The 18,052-nt window shown below is 36.0% G+C and overlaps 3 protein-coding genes across 4 annotated transcripts in view; 2 read left to right on the top strand and 1 right to left on the bottom strand.

Annotated features, from left to right (window-relative positions):
- LOC116170321 (adenylate cyclase type 3-like) overlaps positions 1-18,052 on the bottom strand; it is a 195,495-nt gene that overhangs the window by 47,067 nt on the left and 130,376 nt on the right. The gene's annotated exons all lie outside the window — the stretch shown is intronic.
- On the top strand, positions 6,191-9,368 carry LOC116170329 (venom acid phosphatase Acph-1-like). The gene is made up of 7 exons (XM_031486646.1): positions 6,191-6,497; positions 6,546-6,650; positions 7,830-8,051; positions 8,101-8,289; positions 8,342-8,462; positions 8,510-8,703; positions 9,025-9,368. The coding sequence occupies exons 1-7, from the start codon at positions 6,411-6,413 to the stop codon at positions 9,154-9,156; spliced, it is 1,050 nt and encodes a 349-aa protein (XP_031342506.1). The 5' UTR covers positions 6,191-6,410; the 3' UTR covers positions 9,157-9,368.
- Positions 12,698-14,577, top strand: LOC116170328 (venom acid phosphatase Acph-1-like). The gene is made up of 7 exons (XM_031486645.1): positions 12,698-12,836; positions 12,889-12,993; positions 13,346-13,567; positions 13,615-13,803; positions 13,856-13,976; positions 14,027-14,220; positions 14,327-14,577. The coding sequence occupies exons 1-7, from the start codon at positions 12,750-12,752 to the stop codon at positions 14,456-14,458; spliced, it is 1,050 nt and encodes a 349-aa protein (XP_031342505.1). The 5' UTR covers positions 12,698-12,749; the 3' UTR covers positions 14,459-14,577.

The following is an 18,052-nucleotide window of genomic DNA, read 5'->3' as shown; positions in this document are numbered from 1 at the left end:
TTTTACTGTTGCGAGACGCTCGTCAATAATGTGTTCCAATAAAGGAATTGGTTTCGCATCTGAGAACAAGCCCGAACAAAGTTTGGGCAACCACACTCTCTTCGAAGTCTTTCTACTTAATGCTTGTGGAATTAAAAGGGTGAAAACCTAACGAAGAGTTCCTGCATGGATTGATACCTGTCCTCGGATAGCATGCACTACTAGACTCGATAATCAGTAGAACCAGAATAGTTACACATATAAATGATCAATGATCACCGCGAGTTATAAATTAACGGTTAAAAATATTAGCGGTCAGTTTTGGAGATGCATGTTTTGATACGTTAATCAGCAGAATTTCTACTCTTTTCATCGGCAAAAATTAAATAAAAACCTCAATTTAGAACGACTGTACTATTGTGCATATAAGCTTGAACTTATTTGCTTAGCTTAGTGTTCGTAATTAAATTTATAATTTTAATTAAAATCTGTTATTGTTAATTAACACAGACCGAATTTATCTTCCAACTTAGAAGTTCATTATGTGGGTCTCGTTGCTCATTAATAAAATCTTATGTGTTTTATTTAAGTAGGTGGGTACTGACGTAACAAGATCACTTATCAATCTTTTTTTGCTCCCGTTCATCGTTATAAAGTTGGCCTAAACTCGGGTGTAGAATTTCGAAGTAATAAACCTTTAATCTCGTGTAGATTATTATGTGAGACTAAAGACTTTTTTGTTGAGATTTATCTTTAGACAAACTTAATCTCGAATGCAACAATCTTTTTACTTTACTCCCGTACACTTAGTAAATAAACTACAAGCGCAAAATTCTCAAAGTTCTAAATGGAAAGTTAGCGAAGTGCCTAACAAGTTTAAGCATTTCCCTTCAATAGCATAAAGTTTTCATTGCGGTTTATTAACTTCATTGCTTGTAGGTACATTATGTCTCAACTTTGTAGCTTGGACAATCAGTTAATAATAAAACTTGCTTTGGAAAGAATACGATTAACGAAGTGTTCTTAATTATACTATCGATACAATGAAGTATCATTTCAATTTCAATTTTTCCTATACAATGGACGCGTGGATTTAGCGTAGGTAAACATGCGTCCGCCTAACGTCAATTTATGTGTAATTGGAATTAAGTTGGCCCAAATCTGCAAAGAGCTAACGTAAATTATACAAAATTTAGCTGAACAGATTAATTATTTCCTTTTGCTTGCTTCTGTTGTATTTTACTTTATATTTTAATTTTATCATTTCATGAACATAAATTGGAGCATTTCCGAGTTGTAAAAAGTTTACTACACCTATCAGTGAGGCCAGAATTAGGCTGGTTCTGCAAACAGCAGGTTATTTTAACCTTTAATGGCAGTTCGTGTTTCCGTAACCAATCGGTAATCGCCATCCTCCCTTAAATAGTAAACTCGGGCATTTTCATTTTTAATTTCTTTAAAAATTTACCGATTTTGCTGAAATTTTTATTAGCATTTCTTTAAACTATTTCGCAACGATACTAAAAAATCGGTAGATCAAAAATGTCCCGGAGCGGCTGTGGAGCATCTACGTCGAGGTGCGCGGGCGCGGTTAAAAAATGGCCACTTCCAGTATCCAATTTCGGTTTTCTGGAGATCGTGGAGGACGTGGAAGAGCGTATTTGTGCGGCGATGGGATTCGGGGGATAATTCGACTGCCCCTCGCGAAACTCGGGTTTTTCGCATTTTCCAACTTTAAGGCCTTTTACCACCTAACCCGTGAGAGATAGAGCAAAACGTAAAATTGTGCGTGGAGAGGTCGCGGGTCGAGGGGAAAAACGCGCGTTTTGGAATAGCGGGCTCCAGCAAAGAGATTCGAGGACGGAATCGGCGTACGTACCTGCGGAAGGCAACTTGAATGGCGGCACCGCTATATATTTTCTTCTGAAGGTCTGCAAAGTGAGCGCTTCCAATTGTTTCTGGGCCACCTTAACGCAGTAACTGCCGTTTTGGAGAATGTCGAATGAGGTCTCAAAAAATCGATAAATGTGCGAGGAATGTGTTAAAACCAGTTTCGGGATGACCAGTGATCGATTTATGTTCGAAATGATGTGTACGTTCCTTTCACCTGCCATTGGATTCCGTCATGTTTTTAACAGTGCTTCTAAACGAAAATTAACGTGCTAAAATAATCGATAGGTAAGTGTTTGATTACTATAAACATTTACAGTGCTTCGAATAACTGTCGAGTGATTGAAATATGTTTAAGTTGCTAATTTACCTAAAATTGACGCGTTTATAATACTGTAAAGGAACTTTATCAGTTTGCCAGTTGGTAGAACATCGGAGTCACAAAGCAATACTAGGTAGTGTTAGCTCTCGATAAGTATATTCTTCATCAACGCCACAGATAGTGTAAGTAAAATCGGACGTATCGAAGCAATTTACATCTAATGTTCTCCAAACGGTTCGTTAGTACCTGCAATTATAACTCAGGAACAATGATCGAAGTGTAGGTCTATAAACTTTGTGTGTAAGTAGGTCACAGAAGTTGGTAGAATTGAAATAGAATTTACCCAGCCGGTAATGTAGAAACTCATCTATGGCGGTGGACCTAGCCAAATGATTGTTTCTTGTTCAATATTGAGAAAATCCAAAAATGCGGTTTCTACTCAGGAATATCGATGTAACAATGACGAAAAGAGTAAACAAGAAGTAAGAATCCTAATGATTATTCAATGTTAAAAGGTAAATGCGTAATTTGTGTTAACATACCGAAGACATAACTTAGACTTGCACTTGTAAATTATATCCGTAAATCCGCCAGTGAAGTATCAGTGTATGTTCTTCTGCAAGTAATGATCGACTCTCGTCTTTGTACAAAGAAGTGCGTGCGCCGAAAGAAATTAGAGAAAACTCTGCACGACCTCCGACGGGGACACAGAGAACATCGTAAAAGAAACCGATATTAAGATAATAACAAATTTACTACAGGAATTAACTACAAATAGTAGATTATCACAAATTATGTTTTTGGATCCAAACAAAATTAAAATTTAATACAAATAGCGACATTTTTAGTAAGTAGCTGTATGTCTAACGAGGTATTCAAGTTAAAAAAAAAGTTAAAAGTTAAAAGCGAAAAGCCGACGCCAAATTAGTTCCCAAAGATTTTTGTTGGTCATATTATGTGATGCCCTTACTTAGTCTCTACCATCTTCTTCTGCGCTGGCCCTTTAGTGAAGGTGCCGTGGACAGCTGTATTAATTTGCTTCGTACCATATTCATCTGTGTATTCCAATTTCTAATTATAAAGATAAAACCCGGATCATGACAGCAGCGACGCATCAAACCTATGGCGCTTCTAAATATATATGTCGCAAATTATTTTCGTGTTATTTCTGTGTGTGATTTAATAATCTTTCACTGCACGTGAAATGTGATGGTTAGGCCAATTCGTGAGATCTAAATCGGAGTATTTTTGTAAGAAGTTTTCGCATTTACATACACTTGTTTCATCAGAATTAGTCTGGCGAATGTAGAAATGCTACATAAAAATGAGTTTCTTTAAAACTTAACTTTTCCGTACGGAAGAGTTTTGTTGAGACCCAGTACCTTCCCCTTTATTGAGCGAATTATCTACTACACAAATACTTTTGCATGTAGCTTGTGACGCGTTTAATGTACTCGTTGCATAACTTCACTATGTGTCTCGGTGTTAGAGCGTTGGGCTACATAGTCGGAAGGTCGAGTGTTCGAACCTAGGCTGAGGTAAGAATTTTACATTTGTGGCATCTGTTCATATGTTTAATACATATAATCAATCGATTTGGCTTTATTGAAAGGTGCTACTAGCGGCCCATGAATAAGAAGGTTAAGGGTCCGGAAAAGGAATATAAAAAATTTCTGCATCGACCGAGAATCGAACCCGGGCTGCTCACGTGGCAGCTCAACGACACAACCACTAGACGAACGACGGCGGCTAATAGATATAGATTTATGAATGTTTGCCTAGCTCCCAGGCTAGTTCAGATAAAAGTGAATTAAGAATATGAAAGAATTCAATGTATCCACTAACACATATAGAAGATCTATGGGCCCAACACCAAATAAAAACAACAGTTAATGCAAAAGACCTAAAAGAAAAATGTGTCCGCTGCGGATTACGAATCCAACGAATGCGGCGCAAAGAATACTACATGCCACAAATGTCATAAAAATCGGGCACCTTGCCCATGTATGCCTACATCACAATTACAACAACATAAATACAAATATTGACTGGATCTCTGGAAAATCCTCTGAAATACAATCTCCGGAAGCATAAAACTTGAAAGGTTGAAGATGGAATTTGACACAGGAGCCACACTAATATCAATGTCGTTGAAGGACTGTAAAAGACTAAATGCCGGAAAAAGAATTTATAAAACACATAAGTATAAAACTCAGAACAACTATAGGAGAAATCATTAAACCGATAGGCGTTGCGTATGTCCAATGTAAATGCCAAGATAAATGGTGAGTTTACACAATTATTATCATTAATTCACTATCATTGGATCACTGAGAAATAGCCAATAGAAACAAAGGTTTATTGTGCGTCGCTAACCAACGAAATCATACCTTTGTTTCTATTGGATTAATGAAATAATGTTATTGAACTAATGCGTAATAAATCTAATAAATGGACTGCGCGTGTCAATGATAAGCGTGGATACTGCAGGTGAGAGAGAAGAGAAAACTAAGAGAGCAAGCTGTCTCTTACGGTTACGCATGTGATTGGTACTCTCAACAGCGATCGCGACCGTATTCAAATTAAATTCAAAGAACCAATTGGACATAAAAGGAAGAGCTGAAAAGCTTTTGTAGTTTCGCGCATGCGCAAGTGTGTCAAACTCTCATATCCGGCTAAACTGAACCTATTGGAGCCAAATTTGGTATACATATTCTTAGACTTAATAGGGCAGAATCTCATGCGCTGGGATTCGGGTGGTATCTGTGCTAGCCACAGTATTTTTTTTTGCTTGTTGCGAGAATGTCTACTCTCGATATCCTAAACGCATGAAATTTCTTAATATAAAACGATACATTCCACCCAAAACACTTTATTAGGCGGCCGAGCAAAGCGAACCAAGCGTTATAGTGGAGTCGATGGTTCCCGTCTAGCCAGCTGTGCTGTCTGTTATTTGCTGTTTGTTATTTGGACACGATAACTGCTAAACGCTTGAGCCGAATCGGTTCAAACTGTACACAGTTGAACTATATGCCATATGTAACAAGCCCGTTGAAAATGGCTCAATCCAATAACCCCATAGCTGAGTCACGCCGAGGTGCTCTACAAATTTTTTAGATTCGCTTTAGGGGTTATCTTTAAAATAAACTTTTAATTTAGTTTTATTAACACACGTTCAGCTGCTGTAGACTGGAGCTGCACGATAAACCACCCTAGTCTCCACACATAAACCGGTTGATTGATCGGGGTCGGTACGCGGGTTCAGTGGTCAGATTGGCGAACTCATAACCCGACCCTGACCGCTACGCGCCTTTCTTCCCTTCTTAGCGGTCAGCGGATCGGTCGGCGGATAAGTGAGGACGGACCGATCTGGCGAACGGATCCGCTAATGTCATGTATAAATAATTTGAAAATATCGATGTTATGAATGTGTATGATAGATACTTAACATGGGCATATCACTTTCTCTTTGTAAGTTTTTGATTTTCTTAAATAATGAATCATATTCACGATTTATTATGAAATTACCAAGGGAAAATGTTCAACATTGTGGACCTCAATGCAAAATCTTTACCCGATTTCATATTATTAAATTAGTATCACTATCAGAAGAATCCAAGTGAATTTATAAGCATTTCAAAATAGTGCAATCTTCTCCTAATCTTTCGTAACATTTATCAGTTCCTGGAGCAAGATAACCTTACGTTTTCATTACACATAATGATAACAATAAGATCCCGCCTGCACTTTTGCCTAATGTACCTTATGGATAATCCTCCACTGTTCAAAACCAGTGGAGTGGCTGCTGTAAATCAATCAGAAGGTTTATAGGTTTTCCATTAATTTGCCATATTCAATTATTGCTCATCGCGACACAGATGGACAGATGGACACCTTGCGCTATGGTTGTTGATTGTGAAAAACTCAACGGTTTGGCTTATCATTTGGACCATGTCACTTTCTTCAAAGCGCAAAGGTTTAAATAAAACACGCCCTCTAGTGTAGGTATCAAGAGCTTGGGACAACAATTTTTTCTCAAATCCAATTGTTTAACGCATTGACCTCGACCTTGCAGCGCAGTTTTATCGCAGGTCTATCTTCTTTGTCTTGACCCCTTACATCATTTTTTATCATTCATATGCGCGGGTCATAAAACGCTTATAAAAAGGACGTCTCACACTAAACGTTTTCTGCTTGTAAAAGAACTGAATCTGCGATCATGAAAACGATTTGCACAGTGGTTATATTTACAACATTGTGGCACGGTTTTCAGACCGAGACAGATGAACTAAAATTGGTTGTGGCAGTATGTGTTAAAACGAAAAGCAATGAGAAATAATTCAACATCATTTAGCTTTTTAGGCATGGAGATAGGACACCGGCGAGATTAGCGACGTACCCTAAAAACCCATACGCCAACTTGACTTACAGCCCGTATGGTCGGGGTGAACTTACTGATGTATGTAAATATAATAATCGTTTTTATTTGAGACGGTAAATGCTTTAATTGATGGTATTGGAAACAGTCGCATGCTATACACTGAATTTCAGTAAAAACAAAGGCCATTCAAAAAACCAAAAGCATCAAAGTGATTATTTTGTAGTCCAGTAGTCTTATAATTGTCTCGTTGGCATACTAAAAATTGTGTGTCATACCCAGTCGTCTATATTCGTAAAAACAGGTTGATGAACAGGATAACTGAGGAACGTCTTGAAAGCGTTTTCCGAATTTCTTCCACTAATTTGGAGACAAATTTCGACACTATAATTAATGAACAGTCAAAATTGCCTTTGTCACACGCAGGACATCAAAACAACAATTTTTGTCATTGTTAATTATAGTAAATCCTCTTTAGCCCGCTGACATGTTGTAATTATTTTATGTGGCCATCTTTTAAATTTTGGAATGTCCCTTGGAAGCTGGTCCTCGACGAGTTGCGTTCTTTCCTACGTCGGCGGCAATAGGGCAAGTAAGAGTAAATTTTTTCTGGTACATAGGTAACCCATCGAATGACTTTTTATGAAGGCCATAAATTTGGGACCCCGCCAATATCCACGTTATTTTTTATTTACAGCATACATTTCAGTGCACTATAAAGATGAGGCTTTGTACACCTTCGATTAATAAAAGAAAAGGGAATAAATATGAGCAAAATTAAAAGGTTTCCGGTCTACAAAGTCAACAAGTAGAATTTGTTCCGTCAGTTCCCTTTTTATCATAATCACGAAGCCAATTTTTCAAAACCTTTGTTGTAAGCGGTTTCAGATCTTCTGGGAACCAAACTAAGCATTATTTCTTTTGCTTTTTTATTAATTTCGCCTTTTGATGATGACGCCTTCATTTTTTTGTTTTATGGGAAAAGTTGAATGGTTTGGAAAAAACGTCATAGCAACTAGCACACAGCCATAAAATAGCGTCAAACATTCGTTTATAATGTGCTATTATGATAGATGATAGTCGTTCTTGTCACCCTATCATAATTGTTTACATTACAAACTAATGTTTTAATAAACGATTAGGATAGGATATTTATTGCATGCCTCAGAGCGATCGGTCTCAGAATAAACGATGTATGAGCAATGCAATGTTAAGTTTTCTTTGTACGCACTACTATTACCTCTATTCGAAACTTCGTAGCATGGAAGAACACGGGCGTACCTACTAGGCAATACACTAAGAACAATGTATAATAAATATCTAGATGGAGTTGAAGTAAAAGCCGTAAGTACTGATTTTAACAGAACAAAAGACAGTTTGTACTTAGTTCTAAACGGGCTGTTTGACGACAACCACAACTTCAATCGCAGTCATCCTTTAAAACACTTTAATCTTGAAATTACACCAGTCCAAAATAACAGAGTAAGAATGTGTAGAGAAAAAAAGAAGTGTTAATGAGAAAGTTTTGCAGCTTCTGTCGTTTCCATTTTTTTATTGTCCTCGGTACCAAGAAATTTACAAGCAGTATGAAACATCCGAAGAGGGAAGAAAATTATTAAAAAAGTATGCAGCAAAATTTTCCTACATATACAAGCACACAGGGGTCAATATCACGAATCTATGGCAGTTACTGCCTATTTTTGAAAGTATCAAATCTAATGTATGTGTTTGCACATAAGGTATTTCTGTAACTGAGCAATTTTTTGGAACAGAAAGAATGGGGGATAAAGATACCTACTTGGGCAAAACCAGTTTATCAGTACTTAATGTCTGCAGGTGAAGATTTTTATATGTCGACGGTAGCGTTACCAGGCCTCAACAAACTGTTTGGAGGTAAGATACCCTTGAAAGAGAAAGAAAGTGACACCTATTCATTGCAGGTGTTTTGCTCAATGAAATCTTACGTAACATCGGGACGGATATAGAAACAAAAAGACTCTTCTTGTATTCTGCACATGATTTGAATCTTTTTGGATTATTAGGGGCAATGGAACTCCACTGGCCGCACATTCCGCATTACACCGCGTGCATTATAATAGAATTACACCAGATAGGTCACATTCCTTACGTAAAGGTAGGCAAATGCAAATAATACATTGCACAAGCTTTGAAAGGCGTAGTTCTTACAAGATTTATTTATTTATCTGCCTTTATTTATTTTTTTTTTTGAGTGGGCATTTACATTTACAAATATCCCGAGTATGATGTAGGTATTGTGAACAGTTTTTCTTGGTCTGCAAAAGAAAGATGTGCTTCGAATTAAATCTTGTTTTGTAAATATGCGTTGAAATAATATTGCCTTCACTACTGTCGAAAAGTAGAACTTTCAAAACTTGCATTATTTGTTTTTGAACAAGAAAAACTACTAATTAAAATAACTACACAACAATTTTAGGTGTTGTATCAAGCAGATTATTCAAAAGGTTTTAAAGAAATGAAGCTACCTGAATGCGATGTGCTCTGTCCACTAGAAAAATTTAAAAATACCGTCTATAGAAACATCCCTGGCGACAATGACACCTGTTAGCTAAACAGGATACGATTTTCTTGGTTGATTCACAGGGTTTCATTTTTTTTATCAACTGTTATCTTTTATTTTCTGTTTGATAAATCAATAAATGATCTTAGTAAGCAATACGCTTTTTTAATGCGAGATAGTGTTCAATATTACAATTTCTGGTGAACCTTATACCATTATTTAGTATCTTTCTGAATATGTTAAGATTCCTGATGCTTCAAAACGTGCATTTCTGTAAAAAAGTGGGAGGTAATTTTTTACCCGAATGCAATACCTCCCTTACACTAACGTGCGGGTGCTAAAAATTGTAGAGCTACAACGAAAATCTCGATAAGGCTTACATTTAATTATGCGAGATCTTCAGCAGCCTTAACCGCTTAACTACAATTCTAAGAATTATATTACAACTGGATAGCATAACCCTGAGTACGAATAAAGAATTTATCTTGAGAACTCTTACATCCTGAGTCGTCATTTGGGTTCGATTAAACACGATCATTTCAAACAAAATAAATTTATTCGGCATAAACTAAGAACTAGTACACTTGAAAATAATGAAAGGCGCTCAAGGCCTTTGAAGAATATAACATGCACATGCGATCGATTGAAATAAGTTAAAAAATTTAATTACGTTACAGAGTAAATAATCCTAATATCCACAAAAACACAAACACTAATCTTCATTTGTTTTCTCTCTCTTTTGATTATTGACTTAATTTCAATTGCAAATGTGGCCTTTTTGATACCGCCACATTTAACCTTACAAAAATTGAGAACACAGAGACTTTTTATTATTACACGTGCCAGTACCAACAAAACGTCAACATAACTTTGTTTACGTAGCAATACGTTCATGTACCCTTGGTGTGCGGTAAATTCGCCCCCGGAATATTCGTCCCCAAGTAAATTTGTCTCCAACAAATTCGCCCCTAGAAGGTTGGCCCCATAAGATTTATTAATCTTCGGAATTAATAGGTTGGTTGGGTAATGTATTCCGATCCCATAGAGGTTATTAAACATCTTGTAACATTATCCATTTCAAAAGTAATTACGTAGTTCTTCATTTCGTTATTATATCATAGTCTAATGGAAATAATGTATTTTTACCAAAGAAAACGTTCGGTTGGCCTAGAGGAGCAAGGTACAAACTTTAAAAAGTGCGTTAATGGATCTCATTATCAAACCGCAAACAATTGACAACGGTGCGATAATGAGTTCACTTTAATATCGAAATAGAAAAAATAGTTATTTGTGTACCAAGGCCGTAAAAGTGATCTTTTTTGGCCGAAGCTGCTGTTTGTGGCCGAGGCGGTAGCCGAGGCCGCAATTCAGATGAGGCCTAACAAATCACTTTTGGCCAAGGTGCACACAACATTTTTTAGGCGATCATCAAAAAAGAATTCAAAAATTTGCTCATAAACATATTTTTTCTGAAAATCATAGTTATCTTAGACAATTAAAAACAAAGCATTTCCTGTCGTATGTAATAAATTATAATTAGCATCTTTGCGTGTGTTTTGTGCGTATCAAAATGGGTGATAGCGACAATTCAGATACCCCAAATGAAATTTTGGAAGCTGCAAGCGTTGCGACTCTAAGTCATGTATGATATAATAGCAGGCGTTTGAGAGTAAAAGTACAATCGCAACTTCCTCCGTTGCACAAGATTTTAATAATGTCAAATGCAATAGGTCCTTCGTAACTGTGGCTTCCAAGACCTTATAGTTAACATGCTGTACAATTATTAGAAACCTGATTACCTACTTTGATGGCAGGTATAGGTAGCTACTTGTGTTCTCGGTTAATTGCTGGTGATTGATTCTTCGTATAATAATGTAAGCAATAACATCTTCCTCATGTTTTGGTTCTACACTTCAAAAAGGTCTGCAAGCAGCAAAGATTGAAACGTCAAACTATAATTTTAAATGTGAACATTGTGATTATGCAAAATAGTGTGAAACATTCCTACAAGTCCGAAAATGAAAAAAACGCACGTGGATGGCCCAATCCTTGATGGGGCTAGACCAGATAGACGCTTTGTATTAAACAGATTACTGTTTCTCACACATCAGTTTCAAATAAGTAGCTACAGTTTGACAGATGTGTACAATAAAGTAAAGTTTGACAGAAGCGTACAATAAAGTTAAACTTTATGGCCGCAAAAGCGTCCACAAAATCAACGTTTTTGTAATGATAGCCTAAAAAATACATTCAGTTTGATTCCCCGCTATTGCATATTGCTCTTATGATAATCATTTTATAAACTGCTGTCTCTGTTACTTCCAAGGGTTAATAAATCTTATAGGGTGAATCCTAGATAATGATGAAGGGACTAACTGCTTATATTTTGGTTATGTGAACTGTTTGTTTGTCGTTCGTTGTCTATATTGGTTCGAACAGTTTATTTGTAGTGGAATTTGTCCAAATATGCGAGCAGCTAAAGTAAATCATTTTCTTTCGCTTGCTTCTTTTGTATTTTTCTTTATTTTTATTATCTTATTATTAAAAGATATCTTATAATTAGAGAAAAAATTTAAAAAAAAACACCGTCAAGTCATTAAGAGTAACTATCATTAGTCTGTAAAAAATCAGCTTCATTCATCCAACCATAACCTAGTCATGTATATCTGTAGAAAGTTTGTGAAAAACCGACCAAGAATTGTTTTTGTACAGATCTATCAAATGTTTGCGATTTTTTAAGAGCTATTCTTAAAGTTTTCATTCCGCGTGTAACTTATTTTCTTTAAAAAAACCATTTAGAATTGGTACCTCAAGAAGTACCGCAGAGCCTTAAGTAACATGACCTGAGGCGGCAGGAGGCTGTCGATTTTAGCATACGCGGAGAGGCCAACGTGAAACTTCTTCGGTTAAAATTTTGATCACTCTCGTTCAGTGGATTTCGAGCTATCTCCCCTACTATACTATCCAGGGAAATAGGTGAACGAATCTCCAATTCTGGCTCTGTTCTTTCTTATATGGCCAATTTCAGGAAAATGGGAGTAATGATGAGGGAACTGGTGATACTCATGCGTCTTTCATCAAACTAACGCACCCTTTGGTAGAAATTTCCATTATTTAAAGAATTCCTACCAGAACGTCTTCGCTATATTTTATTCAAGCTACTTTGCTTTTCTTAGTTTTTTTATAAAATTAAGTGGCGCCCTAAATACAATAATTACATCCGTAAATTTAGAGTTTTATGAACAAAATACTTACCTCTTTGCCAAACACTCTTAGCATTAAAATTGAGCTGCTGGAACTTTTCATTATTAAAATAAGCGAATTAAAAGAGGGCGATATATCGTTATTCAATTATCGCTCATCGTGACATAAGTGGAGAACTTGAGCTATGGCTGTGTGTTATGATTCGAACCTTATCAATTTCTTCAAAGCGCAAATGTTTAAAATACGTCCTCTCGACTCGAGTCAACCGTTTTTGTAACGCTTTGACCTCAACATTTTTAACGAGGGTCTGTGTATTGACCCCTTCCACAATTTTTACATCGTACATCGCGTGAAAAGGGTTATAACCTTATATCAATGATACCTCACACTTCTCCATCAATATATCTCCCGCTTGTGTAAGAGCTGGACGTGTGATAATGAAAACGATATGTTGCGTGGTTATATTTACAACACTGTGGCACGTTTTTCAGACCGAGACAGATGAACTAAAATTAGTTGCGGCAGTATGTGTTAAAAAAACCGAAAAGCAATGGGAAATAATTGAAAATTATTTAGCTTTTTAGACATGGCGATAAGACACCAGATGGATTAACGACATACCCTAAAAACCCACACACCAACTTCAGTTACAGCCCGTATGGTCGGGGTGAACTTACTGATGTATGTAAATAACCAGTTTTTATCTGAGATTGGATATATTTTAACCTATTAGAATATTCGTCGCATGCTACAACAATATACTGTTTTTCAGTACCTAAAACTAAAAGTCCATTCAAAAAACCAAAATGTAACGGTACCGTTTAGCAAGAGATCCCGAATTCGAAAACGATACCTTACCATAAAATCACTACTCATTATGTTTCGCCAGATAATTTTGAGTAACTAGATTCGCGCCATTGCGGCAGAATATTTATATGCATGCTTCGGTCTCAGATTAAACGATGTAGTAGCCATGCAATGTTATGTTTATTTGTACGCACTACTATTAACCCAATTGGATATATATCCGTAGCAAGGAAGAAGACGAGCGTACCTACTAGGCAATGCACTAAGAACAATGTATAGTAAATATCTAGATGGAGTTGAAGTAAAAGCGACAAGTACTGATTTTAACAGAACCAAAGACAGTTTGTACTTAGTACTAAACGGACTATTTGACGACAAAGACAACTTCGATCTCAGTCATCCTTTAAAACAATTTCATTTTGAAGTTGCACCAGTCCAAAATAGTAGAGTAAGAATGTTTGTATATAAAAAAGAGGTGATAATGAGATTTTGCAGCTTCTTTCGTTTCCAATTATTTTTTGTCCACGGTATCAAGAAATTTACAAGCAGTATAAAGCATCCGAAGAGGGAAGAAAATTATTTAAAAAGTACGCAGAACATTTTCCCTACATATACGAGCACACGGGAGTGAATATCACGAATATCGTGCAGTTAGTGCCTATTTTTGAAACTATCAAATCTAATGTATGTGTTTGTACATCAGCTACTTTTGTAACTGAGAAATTTTTTTGAACAGAAAGAATGGGGGATGAAAACACCTACTTGGGCAAAACCCGTATATCAGTATTTAATGTCTGCGGTTGAAGATTTTTATATGTCAATGGTAGCATGGCCAGGTCTTAACAAACTTTTTGGAGGAAAGGATATGCTTGAAAGTTTTTACAAAATAAAGTGATATTTACTGCAGGTGTTTTGCTCAATGAAATCTTGCGCAACATCGATACGAATATGGAAACAAAAAGACTCTTTTTGTATTCTGCACATGATTTGAACGTTGTTGGATTATTGGGGGCAATGGAACTCCACTGGGCACACATTCCTTATTACACCGCGTGTATTATAATAGAATTATACCAGATAGGTCACGATCCTTACGTAAAGGTTGGCAAATGCGAATAATACACTGCACAAGCTTTGAAAACTTTCAAAACTTGCGTTTGTTTTTATAACATAAGAAAACTCTAAAATAACTATACAACAATTTCAGGTATTGTATCAACAAGACTATTCAAAAGGATTTAAAGAAATGAGACTACCTGAATGCGATGTGCTCTGTCCACTAGAAAAATTCAAAAAGACTGTCGATAGAAGCATTCCTGGCGACAATGACCATTGTTAAATAATTAGACACAGGATACGATTTTCCTAGTTGAATCGTAGGATTAACAACTTTTTTAATAACGACTTTTGTTTTTTATTTTCTGTTTCATAAATAAATAAATGCACTTACAAATTTTATCAGGTAACCAATACGCTTTTTTTAGCTTCCTAGCATGAGCTAGGGTAGCTATTGCGATCGCCGTATTTTGGACATGTCAAAATTTGATCAAATGTCGACGTTTAATTCATTTTAAGCAACTTTCAAAGAATAAAATTTTTTTCCGTCTGTATGTACAGGGTGTAAATCGAAAAGTGGAACATAGGCGTTTAACATGGGAAATGTCTTTTTCTTTGTGCAAACGTTTCCTAAGTATTTTACGCAAAAATACTTCAAATAAAAGTTATAGAGATATAAATTCTGCATCTAAATCATGTGAAACGATTATTCTACCTCTTCTTGTACGTGAAAAAATTAATTATAAAGATTCTGTTTTCACGAGTTTTTAGGCTACGTAGCCATGGATTATGTTTCTCTTTTATCATAATCCATGGCTACTTAGACTAAAAACTCGTGAAAACAGAATCTTTATTATTAATTTTTTCACGTAGATACAAAATTCTGGTCCCAAATGGTAACTGGCATACAGATGTAATAACTAGTAAAAGAAGTCAAAAACTGCTAACCAGAGTGACGAAGAGGAACGGATTTGGGCGCCAACTTAAATTCGCAATTTATTAAAGTTTCGAAATCTGGATCTTAGCACATCCTAGCTAATTTGTTTTATTGTATTTTTAGAGGAATTTGAATAGATAATTAACAAACGGCAGAAGGGCATAAATCTAGACATAAATTTTATACTCCATCAATGGACTAAATCAACGTGCTTTGATTTACATTTGTGGCTCCTGATTTATTTACTGAAGATGAGGAGCAAATTAATTTGTCTCATAAGGAAATCCGTGATTGCCTGTCAGGTGTCGCTGGTAATTTGCGCAAGACTGCTAAACGATTAGAAAATCGGCTGATTCGTGTCGGTCACCTTAATGATCCAGCTACCTTATAATTAGGGGGTGATCTCATGGAATACATTTAGTAAAGAGGCTGCCATACCTTCACATACTTCATTTCTTTTGGTTTCTAGAAATGACTTGTCCCCTTTACCTTCTGCCTTTTGGAACCTACCTTTATCTGAGTCATCTCGTGCCTTTGTTGTCCCTGGGAAAGGTTTATTCGAGTTTTTTACCATGCCCTTTGGGCTCACTAATACTCCTGCTACCATGCAACGATAGAGGATATGATTATTGATGAAAGTTTTTCTGATTGCGTGTTTACGTACCTGGATGTACCTTCACCTAAAGCAACTTTTGCTGTTGCTATTAAATTTCTAGAAAGCCAAATATCAAGTGAATTACACTGAAAGGAGTAATCGGGTTTTTATTACCACCATATCTTTGTATCTGCATGAAAACCACCGTGACTGGGATGTTAATATTTCTAAAATGTCTCAGGCTCTACGGTTATCTAAGAACGATGCTGGTTACAGTGCTGCGTTTCTCATGTTTGTTCGTCAAATTCCGATGCAGGGTGATTTTTATGGTGAAGTAAGATAAAGATAACGTTTTAAATATTAGTGAGAAAATGCAGAGCGTGGGTGATGTAGAAGGCATGTCTGATCCATTTAAGGATGTCCAGTATCGTCTTAAGAAAGCCTATAATACAAGTAGAAAATATTGTAATTTGAGTAAAAGGTCATTGACTTTCAAAGTTGTTAATCGTGCCTGGAAGAGGCTCACTGTAAGTTTTCTCATTTATTTTGAGAGGTTCTACTTACGACGATACATATATTTTTGAAAGTTGCCTGAGCCATCTAAAAAGCACGAACGGGGCTTACGTTTAGCATCTTGTTTTGAATGGCGGTAGTGAACGCGTCGCTCCATAAATGTTTGTCGTTATTTTGTGTTATTTAATGCAGGTAGTAATTTTTGCATTTCTTTTAATATCGTATTTGTGTTTTGTATGCCACATTTTATATTTTGTTGTGTGCGTTGAATCTTTGTTTTTGAAATTTACTTGGTTTAACCGCAATGCATAATCACATATGTGATACCGTTATGCTATTGTTTGTAATTGTTTACGTTTTTGGTGTAATGCGTGCTCAATTTATGTATATTGATGTTGATTACTTGGTCTTGTCCCTGAAGTAACATTCATATAAGTTTTGATCATGTTATTTTAATATGTGGAAATTACCGATTCGTTTGATGTATGTACTGACTTGTTTGTTACTAACAATTTTCTCCGTGAATGAAGCAGTCACGGGAGTGGTAAAAACTGTAGTCAAAATTGAGCTACGACACCTAATTCCGTGATTGTCTTCGACATTCAACTGTAGGTTCGAAACCCCGAAACCAGGGACGGGTTACCTATCTTGCAGGAGCGCTATTACGGTAATTAAAGCTTTTCAGTTTAGAATCTATGTGCGATAAATGAGTGGCGATTCAATAATTCCCACATATCTTGTTTTTAGTTAATTTTGCCTACAAGACTATGTAATTTTCCATGTTGCTTTTAACAAAAGGACTATTACACCAAAGATGAGTCACATCCTGTGTATTTCACCTTTTCTTAGAATCTTGGTACCTGCTTACCTGACCCTAATTCCCAAAACTTGTTTTTTAACCTATATGTTACCTCTTGAATACCTGCTACTTTTTGTGATGTTATAATTTTATGTTACACAATCACATCATTACAAATAATTAATTTTACAACACAATTTGATATTAATTTGACGGTTGGTTTTTTTTATTGGTAAGTTCTTTTTTTCCCAGCCTATTTCTATTTTGATTCGGTACGGCACAATCATCACTTGATACGACACCACTGCTTTCTTTTCTGCTTGACGAAACTGGTAACTTCATACCCACACAAAGCATAAGCATTTCCAATGCTAAAACTTTTTTTGTTAATGCGTTTGGTATCAACTACCAATATATCGTTACTTTTTCGATGTATAGATTATTAGATAATTAGCCCTGTGATGTATCACTAACGTTAAACTTAACGCGCAGGTTATCTATCAAAAACGTAATTCTGCCTATGGGTAATAAATAACGCAAAATATCGTTTTTTGGTAGATAACCCGCACGTTAAGTTTGACGGTTCTGATACATCACAGAGCTGATTATGGTATAAGGGTTTTCATAATAATTATTGTGTGTGTGTAACTAACTTTATTGTCGATTAATGACTCGAGTCACAATTTATAAAACGTCATCGCTATATTATTCAAGCAACTTTGATTTTCTTAGTTTTTTATAAAATTAAGTGGCCACCCTAAATACAATAATTACATCCGTAAATTTAGAGTTTTATCAACAAAAATGTACCCTTTGCCCACGACTCGGAGCACTAAGATTAGGCTGCTGGAATTTTTCGTTATTAAAATCAGCCAATTAAAAGAGGACTATATATCGTCATCATGATATGTAGTATCATGTATCGTCATTCAATTATCGCTCATTGAAGTGGACAACTTGCGCTATGGTTTCGAACCTTGTCAATTTCTTCAAAGCGCAAATGTTTAAAACACGTCCTTTCGACTCGAGACAA

This window comes from Photinus pyralis, unplaced genomic scaffold, assembly GCF_008802855.1.
Source record: "Photinus pyralis isolate 1611_PpyrPB1 unplaced genomic scaffold, Ppyr1.3 Ppyr1.4_LG5, whole genome shotgun sequence".
Taxonomy (NCBI): Eukaryota; Metazoa; Arthropoda; class Insecta; order Coleoptera; family Lampyridae; genus Photinus; species Photinus pyralis.
This window is presented reverse-complemented; position numbering and strand designations above follow the sequence as displayed.